The 13,075-nt window shown below is 50.7% G+C and overlaps 1 protein-coding gene and 1 long non-coding RNA gene across 2 annotated transcripts in view; one reads left to right on the top strand and one right to left on the bottom strand.

Annotated features, from left to right (window-relative positions):
• LOC111547644 overlaps positions 1-1,417 on the bottom strand; it is a 30,687-nt gene extending 29,270 nt beyond the window's left edge. The window contains exon 1 of the long non-coding RNA XR_002733181.3: positions 1,132-1,417. This is a non-coding gene — a long non-coding RNA (uncharacterized LOC111547644). The remainder of the gene's footprint in view (positions 1-1,131) is intronic.
• Positions 1-13,075, top strand: part of ZDHHC18 (zinc finger DHHC-type palmitoyltransferase 18) — a 29,347-nt gene that overhangs the window by 647 nt on the left and 15,625 nt on the right. The window contains exon 2 of the mRNA XM_023219538.2: positions 5,056-5,216. Coding sequence (XP_023075306.2) covers positions 5,056-5,216 — 161 coding nt within the window. The remainder of the gene's footprint in view (positions 1-5,055; positions 5,217-13,075) is intronic.

Here is a 13,075-nt window from a genome sequence, read left to right as displayed (position 1 = left end):
TCTCGGGCCTCTTGTCTGCTCCCCTGGCCCCTGCGCACCCATCCTTCCCTGGTCCATTTGCCAGATGCCCCATCCGCGCTGGTGCTCTCCACCCTCCCAGCCGCTCCATTCTCCCTGGCCCCACCCTGGCACCTGTCTGCCTGCCACTGCCAGGAGCACCACCCTCCATGCCCCTCCACGGCCCCCATCCTCGCTGCCCTCTCAGAATCTGCCCCAGGGCTCCCTGGACAGGCCCCTCCTGCTGGTCCCTGGACCATCTTTTGCCAACCCCCCAAGTTCTTTCTGACCCTTATATCCCTTCCTGACCACTTCTAGATCTTGTGTGTCCTTTGGCTGTGTACACCCGCCGCAAACATCCTAGTCATCCTCTCTGCCCTCTCCGGGCCCCTCCAGGGTCTCCTCCTTTTCTCTAGTCTCAGACACCAACCCCGCTTTTGCTTCCCCTCAGCCACGCACACCCCTGGCCCAGAGGCATCTTTTCTCAAAATCTTTGGGCCTGTCGGGCCCCCTTTCCTTCTCCAGAACCTTCCTTAGGTTCTCCAGAGCTTCCTGTCCTTCCCTCAGTTCCCACCTGCCTCCACCCAGCTGGCTCCCAGGCCCCTGACCCGCCTCCTGACCACCTGGTTTTCTTTTCCTGCTCAACATTCTGGAGCGTCCCTCTGGCCTGTTCCACATCAGCAACAGCTGCAGTGCCTTGTTGTTTTTCAGGAAAGAGTTCGGAGTGCTTTTGGGCGACAGGTCATATTTGCCCCCCTAGGTTTTTGACCTCTTCATATTCCCCAGTGACCCAGGATTGACCCACACATAATCTCCATTTTATGGATGGAGGGTCATATATTTGTATTAGAAGTTTTCCACCCACCTATGAGCCACCTGCACGATGATTCCTTGCACACAACACTCACACGCCCACCCACCCACCCTTGCTTCATGAGCCCTGCTGTCCCCTCCCAACTCCCCATCCTTTGTGGTCGTCCCTCTTAATTATACAATGTAGTTAAGAACTCTTAACAGACCTGGTTCAAATCCCAGCTCCACCACCCACTAATTGCGTGATCTCAGGGCAGTCATTTCACCCCCTCAGTGCCCCAGTTTCCTCATCAGTAAAATGGGATTTATAATAGTACCCACCTTGTAAGGTTGTCCTGAGGGTGGCATGAGGTCACATGCAAGCTTTTAGCCGACTAACAAGCACACAGTGTTGGCTGCTATTAGTACTTATGTTGTCTTTATGAAAAAAGCACTTCCCAAGGGCATGTGGCCACAGTAGGGCTATCATAGAGACACCCTCCCCCAGGTACCCTTTCTAGCTGCCAGATCATGTATCTGCAACCTTGGGTTTCCCCTTGAAGCAAGGTGAAGACTTCCTATAAATTAGCTTCTCCTTTCACCCTTTTACCACACACTCTGCCCTTGTTTTCTGAGTAGTGTGGATAAAAGTTTAGGGATGAATTACAAGCAGAAGCTGTGGGGGGCCCAGAGCTCAGCTCTGGACTGAGTTTCAGATCTACTTCCCTGGGCTGGCCACGTGAGTGTTCTGGAAGTGCCTTTTCCAGTATTCCCTGGGCTGTCCTCTCACTCCCCACACCCAGGGCTACAGCTGAGGCAGGAGGAAGCAGTACTTGCCGTGGTTGACCCACATGACCCTGCAGTGTGATATCTGGCCTAACTTCTGAACTAGAAGCAGGACCTTCTCTGGGTTAACCGGGTATCTTCACTGGTGACTGTTTTGTCTCCAGCGAGGGAGGAAGCAAGGACTTCTGGGTTTGGGGAGAGCTTGTGAACTGTGTTGTGGTTTGCCCTGCTTGTCCTCATTGGGGGCTGGTAGATTGGCAGAAGAGTTTGGGTTTGGGCCGAGAACTCACCTGGGTCTGGGCTGGATGCTCCCCATTGCTCTGGGAAAAGATAAGGTGCTCTCTAAACCTTTCCTGCTATGAATGGCTTTGCTTCTTTGGCTTGGTGGATTGTTGCACGGGGCCTCCAGCAGGGCTCCCAACTTCTGCCTTACTTCCCGCCCCCACACAACAGCCAGAGTGCCTTTTTGATTCTAAGTCAGGCCTGAATCTTCCCTGGCCACTGCCCCCTGCTCTCTTCTGCCCTCGTCTTCCCTCCAGGCATGTCATCCTCCGTGCACACTCCAACCTTCTGGGCCAGTGCTTGGAATCCCCTTCCTGCAGGTGGCCTCATGGCTCACTCTCTCACATTAGGCCTCCCTGGTCCATCCGCACAGCATAGCAAACCACTCCCCTCCAGCACCTCTCCTCTCCCCTCATTTATCACTCTCTGAAGCACTTCCCACCACCTGACATATTATGTTATACTTGTTAGTTTCTTCCTTGTCTTTGCCCATGAGAGCAGGACATTCTCCTCTGTTGCAGCCTTGGTGCCTAGAACTCGCACCTGGTATGCAGTAGGTGCTCAATACTTATTGAATGAATGGACAGTGTATTTGAATGAATTGACAGTGTATTTGCTGGGAGACTGGAAACCCTAGTTCTGTCATTGACTGGCTGGATGACCTTGAACCTAGCTGTGGGCCTGGGAGAGCTGTGGGCCTCTGGGGAATCAGGAGGCTAGGACTTGGTGGTTCCTGCAGGCGCTACAAGTCTTAGATTTCAAGTCTTCTCTGTCCCCCTACACAAGTTTGGTTGCATATGAACTGGAGTCATTGCCGTGTGGGTGACACTGAGGGCCCTCTGGTTCTGTTTGAGGGTCAGACCCAGAAACCATTGAGATGTATGGAGCAGAGCGTGGCCCACTGGGAGCCCTTGGCCTTGGCAGTCTGCTCCTCAGGGGAAGGGCTTCTCTGAAGGCCAGAGCCTCTGATGATGGAGACTTCAGAAGCAGCATGCAGGTGCCCACAAGTGTGTGCCTACTGTGCCACTCCTGGAAGCTTGGCTGATCTCAGGCCTCCCAGGGCCCCATCATCTCCTTACCTGATCAGGTGCTACTCTGGCTATGGGATGATGGTTAATAGTATGAACCTCAAAGTCAGAGCTGGCTTGGGTCCCACTTTGGCACTCCTGAGCCATGTGACCTTGGGCAGGTTACTTAAGCTCTCTGAGCTCTAGTTTCCTCATCTGTAAAGTGAGGAGCATAACTTCACAGGGTCCCAGTGAGTATTTGATGAGAAAGTACACAGGAACTGCTTAGCCTGGTACCTGACCCATAGTAACTGTCTGTACTTCGAATGTTACTAATAGTAATTTATTAATTAGGGCAGTGTCTGGCACATAGTAAGCCTTCAAAAGATGGAAGCTATTTTTCTGTCCCCTGGCAGCAGTTATTTACTGGGTACTTCCTTGGTGCCAGGTGCTGTGCAGTGTGCTGGAAATACAAAGCTGAACAAGAGAACATAGTCTATACCCACAGAGGAGCTTATGATTTTTTGTGTTTGTTTGTTGTTTTTGAGACAGAGTTTTGCTCTTGTTGCCTAGGCTGGAGTGCTATCTCAGCTCACCGCAACCTCCATCTCCCGGATTCAAGTGATTCTCCTGTCTTAGCCTCCTGAGTAGCTGGGATTACAGGCACATGCTACCACACCTGGCTAGTTTTTGTATTTTTATTAGAAATGGGGTTTCATCTTATTGGTCAGGCTGGTCTCGAACTCCTGACCTCAGGTGATCCACCCGCCTCAGCCTCCCAAAGTGCTGGGATTACAGGCGTGAACCACTGCACCTGGCCGAGCTTATGTTTTAGTGAGAGAAAAATAGCCATCACATAGACAAGTAGCTGAAATATATACTAAATGTTATGCAGGAAAGAAAGAGCGTTGAAGTTTGCTGTGTATAGAGTTGTTAAGGAAGGTCTTTCTGAGGAGGGAAGAGGAATCTGAGAAAAGGAACAGCAAGTACAAAGGCCCTGAGGTAGGAGAGATCCAGGCTTGTTCTAGGAACTGTCGTGAGGCCGTTCTGATGGGAGGAGCAGGAGCAAGAGGAGAGTTTTGTAAAATGAGGCTGAAGTCCTCAGTAGGGCCCAGATCATGCCTGGCCTAGAAGGCCATGATGGGGAGTTTGGATTTTATTCAAAGTATAATGGGAAGCAGTTGGGAGGTTTTAAGCAGGGAAATGACATTATCTGGTTGACATTTCCAAAAGATGGCTCTGGCTTCTAGGTGGACAGTGAGGTGCCAACAGAGAAGATTGGCCATAGAGAGAGAGCCCTGATAGCTTCACTATCATGAAGCCATTCTCCCACCAGTGTCCAGAACTTCTAGAATGTTCTGGCCCTAAGATGGAGGAGGGAGCTTGAGGAGGGCTATGGTAGGCAGCCTGTCTGGGGACAGAGGCACAGCCATTCAGCAGGCACAGGCTGTTCTCTGAGGCAGCCAGGGTCAGGGGGTCTGAAAGCACTGCCTCGGGGATACCTGCCTCCCTTGCGTCACAGTGACAGCGGCTGGACCATGCTGTTCCCCCAGCCCTCTACTCATTCTTCAGGTTGGAGCTTAGGATTATCTTCTTCAGGTTGCCTTTCCTGACTGTGCTACTGTGTTCTCCTCCCCCACTAGAGCACACATCACCCTGTGTGGCAATTCCCTGTTTACATGTGTGTTTTCCCCACTTGACCATAAGCCACAAGGGGGAGGGGCTCTTGTCTTACTCATCGTCATTATTCATGCTGCTTATTGAAGGTGTTACCTGCCACAGAGAAGACCTCAGTAAATATTTGTGGACTGAGTGAGTGAATGAATGAGTGAGTGAACACTGCAGGATGGTTTGTCTCAGGTAACAGTCCACTTCACTAGTGTCTGCCTGAAGCTCTGTGTATAGAGGGATTCTCTGAATGCAGAGGTTAGGAGTTCTGGGATCTATTGGACACATCTGCCATGTGCTCAGGAGGAAAGTATAACACAAGGATCAGTTAGTGATGTCTATTCCCGGTACTTATTGGCAACTTGCTGCACTCACCGAGGAGCTGTGCCTCTGTCTCAGAGCAAGGCTGTATTCAAGATTTTGGTGGTGGTTGCTGGAATGACAGCGCCTGCCAGGTGCTGTAGCCCTGTGCCGCAGGGAGCCCTTGGGGTGTCTGCTGATCTCTCTCCATCTCTCGTTCTAGCTGTCCCTACCTGGCCCGCAAGCTGACTCTTGCCATCCCCATCATCGCTGCCATCCTCTTCTTCTTCGTCATGAGCTGCCTGCTGCAGACAAGCTTCACCGACCCTGGGATCCTGCCCCGGGCTACTGTCTGTGAAGCAGCCGCCCTGGAGAAACAGATCGGTGAGGTTTCTTCTCCCAGCCGAAGCTGGGTCTCCATAGCTCCACATTCCCTGACTTGGGAGGAGGCCTGGTTTTCTCTTCCGAAACTTTACTAGGAACTGGGGATGCAGTCGTGAGCAAGGCAGGCTGGAGCTGACGCTGGCACAGAGGGAGACAGATGATCAACAAGTGAGCAAATAAGTAAGCAAGAAATGCTGGCCAGCAGAGGCCCCGATGGCAGCCAGCGTGGAGCTGAGTAGTTCTTGGGGGCCAAGCACTGTTTTAAGCTCTTTATATGCATGATCTTATTTAATCCCCCAGTAATCCTATGAGGTAGGTACTGTTGTTATTCTCCTTTTACTGATTGATTAAATCAAGGCAAAAGAGGGTCCAAGATCACAACGTAAGTAGAAGAGCTGGGATGAGACCTCAGGCCAGAGCCCCTGCTCTTAAACATTCATATACACTTATTCATGAACTCATCAAACATTTATTGACCCCCTACTATGTGCCAGCACTTTTTTAGGTGTGATATAGCAGTGAACAAAACTGACAATATTGCCTGTCCTCATGGAGATTGACAGTTGAGGAGGAAGGAGACAATAAACAAACAAATAATTAAATATCTAGGATATCAGACAGAAGAAAGGAGAGAGGGAGGATGAAGGCTGCAGGGAGGTGTGTGGTTTTGCATAGGGTGGCCAGGGAACATCTTGTGAGGGAGGTGACATCTGAGCAAAGAAGCACCGGCCTGAACAGATGAGGGCTTGAGCGTGGGGTTATCTAGGGAAGAGCCCAGTAGGTGTTGCGGAGTGGGCTAGTTTACGTTAGGTGGTTAGGGGAGACCTCCAGGAGGACGCGGCACTGGAGATGAGTGTGGTAGAAATACGGGGATCTGGGAACAATAAGGCCAAAGCCCAGAGTGGCAAACAGCCTGGGTGTGTGTGAGGAATGGCAGTGGCCAGAAAGACCCTGTGCTCCCAGGCAGCCCATGTGGCCCTTGATTCCTTTCAGACTGCTGTGTGGGTTCCGGGGTGGTGGGCCACTGGGGATGGGTCCCTAATCTCAGCTTGCTGCACCCCAGTTCCTTCCTGCTGAGAAATGACGTGGCTACTTGCACACTTCGGGGGTTTCCGGTCCGTGGTTAGTTCCTTCCCCTAACAGGATGGTGTTCACACAGGCTTTTAAACACCCAGCTGGCCCTGAAGACATCTAGTGGCCTGTAAATGTCAGAGCCCTGCTGCATCCATCGCTAGAAATCATTTCACTAATACTCTGAGCAGCAGGGAGGGAGGGAGGGCGAGCAGCTGGAGTGGATGTTGTCTGGGCTCTGTCTGCTCTTTGTCTCATTCCTCTGCCCGGGCCCTTCCTCAGCCATGCCCACGAGCGCCACCTCATCTTGCCTACATCCAGCTTCCTTCCCTCTCAAACTCTGGGTCCCTGGCCACTCCTTCAGGATCCCACAGTCTGACCTGGGCTAACCCACCTGGCAGCTGGAAAGGCCCAGCTGTGCCCCGTTCTTCCTCCCCTTCAGGTCAGGGCTAATCATGAGGCAGGATTATTGTCCAGCTCAGCCAGACCCAGAGGTCTGGCTGCCCATCCTCGGCCTCCTGTGAGCTGCGTGGATCACAGTGATTATCCCCACAAATCTTCACAACAGCCCAGTGAGGGCGACCCTGTTAACCAGTTGTACTGATGGAGAAACTGAGGGAGGTGATCACAGGGCCAGGGATAAAGGAGCAGAGACGGAGTGTGTGCCTCTCACTCCCAAACCCCTTGCTTTCTCTTCTGAGATGGAAGCAGGGACACATCTCCTTCATCCTCTGTCTCCACTTGTTTCCTGTGCTCTGGGAAGCCTTCCTGATCCCGGTTGGGCCAAGCCTTCTATGGCACATTCCCAGAGCACCTTTTCCTTCCTTCTCTGAACCTGTGCTGCAACGGTGGTCATTACAAAATTGTTCTTTCTGCTGGCCTGTGAGGGCATGGAATTCCAGCATCTTGTTCACCTTGTCGCCATGTAGAAGGCTCAGTGACGTTGGCTAAATGAGTAAATGAATAACTGAAGAATGGGTGAGCTTCTGTGAAGGCCCTCCTTGCTCTGTCAGGGTGAGGAAACAGTCAGGACATCTCCCAGTTGGGCATCATGGGTTTGTTCATGTGTGTGTTAATTCTTTTCTTTTTTTTGGTTTTTGAGACGGAGTCTTGCTTTGTTGCCGAGGCTGGAGTGCAGTGGTGCATCTCAACTCACTGCAAGCTCTGCCTCCCGGGTTCATGCCATTCTCCTGCCTCAGCCTCCCAGTAGCTGGGACTACAGGCGCACACCACCACGCCTGGCTAATTTTTTGTATTTTTAGTAGAGACAGGGTTTCACCATGTTAGCCAGGATGGTCTCAATCTCCTGACCTCGTGATCCGCCCGCCTCGGCCTCCCAAAGTGCTGGGATTACAGGCTTGAGCCACCGCGTCCAGCATGTGTGTGTTAATTCTATATGCTGACCCCTGACAGCAGAGTGAAGGCGGGTGGGGGCCAACAATGAATCTGATAGGAGCTTCTCTCATGGGTTTCAAATGAGTTGGCCCCAGATGTTAGCCCTGACCAGCCACTGCCAGTGAGATCAGGCTTCAGAAGAGGGTCAGAGGAGTCAAGAGCATCTTCTGCCTGGGGGACTGGAGAAGCTTCCCTGAGAAGTGATGCTTGAGCCACGCCTTTAAGTTTGGGTGGAATTCAAGCACAGGAGCTGTATGGAGGCAGCCCTTCAGGCAGACAAAGCTGAGGGAAGAGAGGGGGGCAGAGGGAAGGAGGAGGGATGGGAACGGGCCACTGAACAGTCCATGTTGGCTGGAATACGAGGAGCACTTCAGATAGTTAGGGATCCTAGGGATATTTCCGTTGGAAGGATGGGGTGGAATCAATCTTGTAGGGTGCTGAATGTCAGGGCCTAAGACTTTTCTGTAGGAACAGGTGCAAAGTGCAAAAGTGGCATTTTGGGGGCCTTTGAATTCTCAAACTTGAATAGAAGCCAAATTTTCAGGCGTGACCAGGAGACTTCTAACTAACTAAAGTAAAACATATTTCCCAGGGCTAGCGCAGTGGCTCATGCCTGTAATCCCAGCACTTTGGGAGGCCGAGGTAGGCGAATCACAACGTCAGGAGATTGAGACCATCCTGGCCAACATGGTGAAACCATGTCTCTACTAAAAATACAAAAATTAGCTGGGTGTGGTGGCGCAGGCCTGTAATCCCAACTACTCGGGATAGGCGGAGGCAGGAGAATCGTTTGAATCGGGAGTCGGAGGTTGCAGTGAGCCAGGATTGCGCCACTGCACTTCAGCCTGGCAACAAAGCGAGACTCCGTCTCAAAAAACAAAAAAAACCAAAAAACATATTTTCCTGAAAATGGTGAGGACTAAGATCACTGAATCTTTTCCAGAAGGTTGGGAGCTGTCTCTGAGGCAGGTGGTGCTGTTCATGTGAGCATGAACTGATTACCTGGTCCTAGACTCATGTAGACAGTGTGGGCTTTTCCCTTTGGTCCCCCAGCCCAGCAACTCCAGCCCAACAGGTCTGGCCCAGGGCTCCTGCCCTGTAGGGACAGTCTGAGGTACAGTGACCAGCTCCTCCCAGTTTACCCAGGACCACCTGGAAAGTCTGCTGTCTTAGGAAACCACTCAATCCCAGGAAAATCAGGGCACTCGGTCACCCTCGTCTGAGATCCTGTCTTGCCAGCTGATGGGCTGTGCAGCTGGCTCACCCTGCAGGCTCTAGGCAGTTGGGAAGAAGTAGGAATATTGCTCGCAGAAGCTCCTGGTCTGATGGGAGGTGATAGAGACATCCGAATCCAAGTGACAGATGCTCACTTAGACCCTGTTACAGTTCACAGGAGGGACGCAGAAGCTGCGTCTCTCTCCACTGCCCTGCACCAGCTCCCAGACCCCATCTTCTCCGTCTCCAGGACGTCTCCGCCCACTTCCCCTGGACAGTCCTGAAGCCCACTTCCCCTGGACAGACCTGCCTCGTGTTCCACCTGAACTGGCTCAGGGCTCTGCAGAACAGGCCCCCACTGGGCCTTTCCCTTCAATTGTAGTTATATTTCCAAGATCCAAATTTGTCCCCCCCACCCCTGCCCTGTCCCCCAACAAACCCCACAGAATTTGGGTGACTCTCTGGTGCCCTCAGTGCTGCTTCCTGCATATTGGTGATATGAGTTCAAGCTTTGTGATTTTTCCTTCTGCATTCCACCTTGTACCTTCATTTCTTTAGTATTTTCCTCTAAATGGCTCATCTTTAAATATATGTGTATAATATATATATTTCATATATATTAAATATATTAAATATGTTTACATATTTAATACATATGCATAATATATATTTAACATATTTAATATGTATATGTTTGACACATTTAATATGTATAATATACATTTAACATATATTTAATATGCATAATGTGTATTTAACATATATTTAATGTGTAATATATTTAACATATATTTTATTTTTTATATATATATATGTTTTTGTTTTTGTTTTTTGAGACAGAGTCTCGCTCTGTCACCCAGGCTAGAGTGCAATGGCGTGATCTCAGCTTACTGCAGCCTCTACCTCCTGGGTTCAAGCGACTCTCCTCCCTCAGCCTCCCAAGTGGCTGCAATTACAGGCATGCACACCATGCCTGGCTAGTTTTGTATCTTTAGTAGAGATGGGGTTTCACCATGTTGGCCAGGCTGCTCTTGAACTTCTGACCTCAGGTGATCCATCTGCCTCAGCCTCCCAAAGTGCTGGGATTACAGGCATGATCCACCGTGCCTGGCTCCTCTTCTATCTTGAAAACTCACTCTGAAATTAAGGCAAGCTGCAGCCTACCCCCACCACCGCTCCTCTCCTGCCGGTCCCTGGCACCCCCAGCCACGCTGTGCACTAGATGCCTTAGTGTGTTTGCTTGTGCTTGTGCTGTCCTCACCTGCCGTGGTGAGCCAGAGTGCTCATTCTTTCTGATCCAGGTTTGCTGCCACTTCTTTTGCTGCTTGCTTTTTTAAGATGGAGTTTTGCTCTTGTTGCCCAGGCTGGAGTGCAATGGTGAGATCTCGGCTCACCACAGCCTCTGCCTCCCGGGTTCAAGCGATTCTCCTGCCTCAGCCTCCCGAGTAGCTGGGATTACGGGCATGCACCACCATGCCCCGCTAATTTTGTATTTTTAGTAGAGACGCGGTTTCTCCATGATGGTCAGGCTGGTCTCAAACTCCCGACCTCAGGTGATCTGCCTGCCTCGGCCTCCCGAAGTGCTGGGATTACAGGCGTGAGCCACTGTGACCGGCCCCTTACTTTCTTTTTAAATTATTTTTTGTAGAAACAGGGTCTTGCTATGTTGCCCAGGCTGGTCTCAAACTCCTGGACTCAAGCAGTCCTGCAGCCTCACCCTCCCAAAGTGTTGGGATTACAGGCATGAGCCACTGCACTTGGCCTGTTGCTTTCTTGAATGCTGCTTCCTGCCTCCACCCCACATATTTCCCTCTGTGTTCTTGAGGCATTGAGTATAGACACCAGTAATGTCATTAATTGAATAGCTATTAGATTGATATTATATTATTTCTGATTTGTGTAAAATTTTACAGGGTTGATGTCATCATTACCCATTCTACAGGTGAGGAACCTGAGGCTCAGAGACTGACCAGCTTCTTCAGGTCACAGGCTAACAATTGGCCATGCCGGGGTTCAAAATAAGATCAGGCAGGCCCAGAGTTACCACACAGAGGCACTGCCTTGTAGGAGGACTCTAATTATCCACTTCTGTCCGACTCTGCCCTCAGGCGGGCTCTTCCTGTATCCACAGGCCTAGCACTAAGCCTGGTATGTGGTATGTGGTAAAGGCTCCATGAGCCCAGAGATGGACAGAAGTGGTCTGGGAGGATTATGGTGACCCAGCACTCGAGGCCTAGGAGCTGTGGCTGACCTTGAGCTGGCCTTAGAGGCGAGGAGACTGCAGTCCTTTGCAGGTGACAACCATGGAAGGGCAGAGGGCAGTCAGGGCCTTCTTGGCAGCCCGCAGCCAGCCCTGGGGAACTTCCACGGCCCCAGCCTTTCAGGCTGTGACCCCAAAAGGCCTGCCTGCTCCTCTCCAAGAGCTGTCTTAGGGTGGGGAAATTCCTTTGCCCTCACAGCCATTCAGTGACGAGGAGCCTTGCCTTTCCTCTCATTTTCACATCCTCAGAGCTTTGGTTTCTGCCTGGAAGGCAGCAGGAGGGCCTTGCTAGCATAAGGGCACCTTTTTAGTTGGGGAAGAGCCTGGCATAGGAGAGACAGCCCTGGAGTAGATCTTAGATTCCCTGAGGGCAGGGATAGCATCACTTATCATCACTCCCTTCTTTCTTCTTTTCTACAACAAATATTTTTTGAACATCTACAGTATGTCAGGGAGGCACAGGGTGAACAAAACCAGTATCTTTGGCTCATTTCTATGAATTTGCCCCTTACCTGCCTGCTGCCCCCAGACCTTGTACAATAACTTGCACATAGTAGGTGCTCATGTGTGAAAGAGTGAACAAATGAGTGCCCTGGAAGACAAGGGTCCTAGTTTCAGCGCCATCTTCTATAATTGGAGTAAACTCCGTTTCCCATCTGGAACTCACAGGCACGGATCCCCTTGCCCAGCCCAGAGGAGTCTCTGTGATTGAATGAGACTGGGAATGTCAGTACACTTTGAAAGTCACTTTTCTCTATTGAAACTGAAGAGACTTGAGTCTTCTGGTCAGGAATGGAGAGTGGACTTGCTCCAGGTACTTACAAGCTGCCATCGGTAGTGGCTGCCGGGAGGAGCAGGTTGAGGAGGATTCCGAGGCTGAGTCTTGGATGGTGATTGGTCAGCACTGTCTGATCTGAGAATCAGCAGATCAGTCTCCCTAATCTACAGATTCAACATAATCCTAGTTAAAAATCCCAGTAGGTTGTTTTTGTGAAAATTGACAAACTCATTCCAAAATTCATATGGAGGTGGCTGGGTATGGCTGCTCATGCCTGTGGTCCCAGCTACTCAGGAGGCTGAGGCAGGAGGATTGCTCCAGCTCAGGAATTTGGGGCTACACTGAGCTATGATTGTGCCACTGCACTCCAGCCTTTACAACAGAACAAGACCCTGTCTCAAACAAACAAAAGACACAAAGGGGCTAATCATAAAAGAGCAATTTGATAAACTGTATCATATCAAAAGTAAAAAATTTTTTCACATAAAGGTAATCATTAAAAGAATGAAGAGTTGGTGGAGGCTCACGCCTGTAATCCCAGCACTTTAGGAGGCCAAGGCGGGTGGATCACGAGGTCAGGAGTTCAAGACCAGCCTGGCCAAGATGGTGAAACCCCGTCTCTACTAAAAATACAAAAAAATTAGCCGGGCACGCGCCTGTAATCCCAGCTACTCTGGAGGCTGAGGCAGAGAATTGCTTAAATTTGGAGGGGCGGAGGTTGCAGTGAGCCGAGATTGCGCCACTGCACTCCAGCCTGGGCAACAGAGTGAGACTCCATCTCAAAAAAAAAACAGAATGAAGAGCTTTTTTGGGTTGGATGATTAAAAAAAAGAATGAGGCCGGGCGCGATGGCTCAAGCCTGTAATCCCAGCAATTTGGGAGGCTGAGGCAGGCAGATCACCTTAAGTCAGGAGTTCGAGACCAGCCTGGCTAACATGGTGAAATCCCATGTCTACTAAAAATACAAAAATTAACTGGGCATAGTGGTGGGAGCCTGTAATCCCAGCTAGTCAAGAGGCTGAGGCATGAGAATTGCTTGAACCAAGGTGGTGGAGGTTACAGTGAGCTGAGATCATGCCACTGCACTCCAGCCTGGGCAACAGAGAGAGACTGTCTCAAAAAAAAAAAAAAAAAAAAAAA

Source organism: Piliocolobus tephrosceles, chromosome 1 (genome assembly GCF_002776525.5).
Source record: "Piliocolobus tephrosceles isolate RC106 chromosome 1, ASM277652v3, whole genome shotgun sequence".
Classification (NCBI taxonomy): domain Eukaryota; kingdom Metazoa; phylum Chordata; class Mammalia; order Primates; family Cercopithecidae; genus Piliocolobus; species Piliocolobus tephrosceles.
The sequence above is the reverse complement of the archived record's forward strand: the minus strand, read 5'-3'. Positions and strand labels throughout refer to the sequence as shown.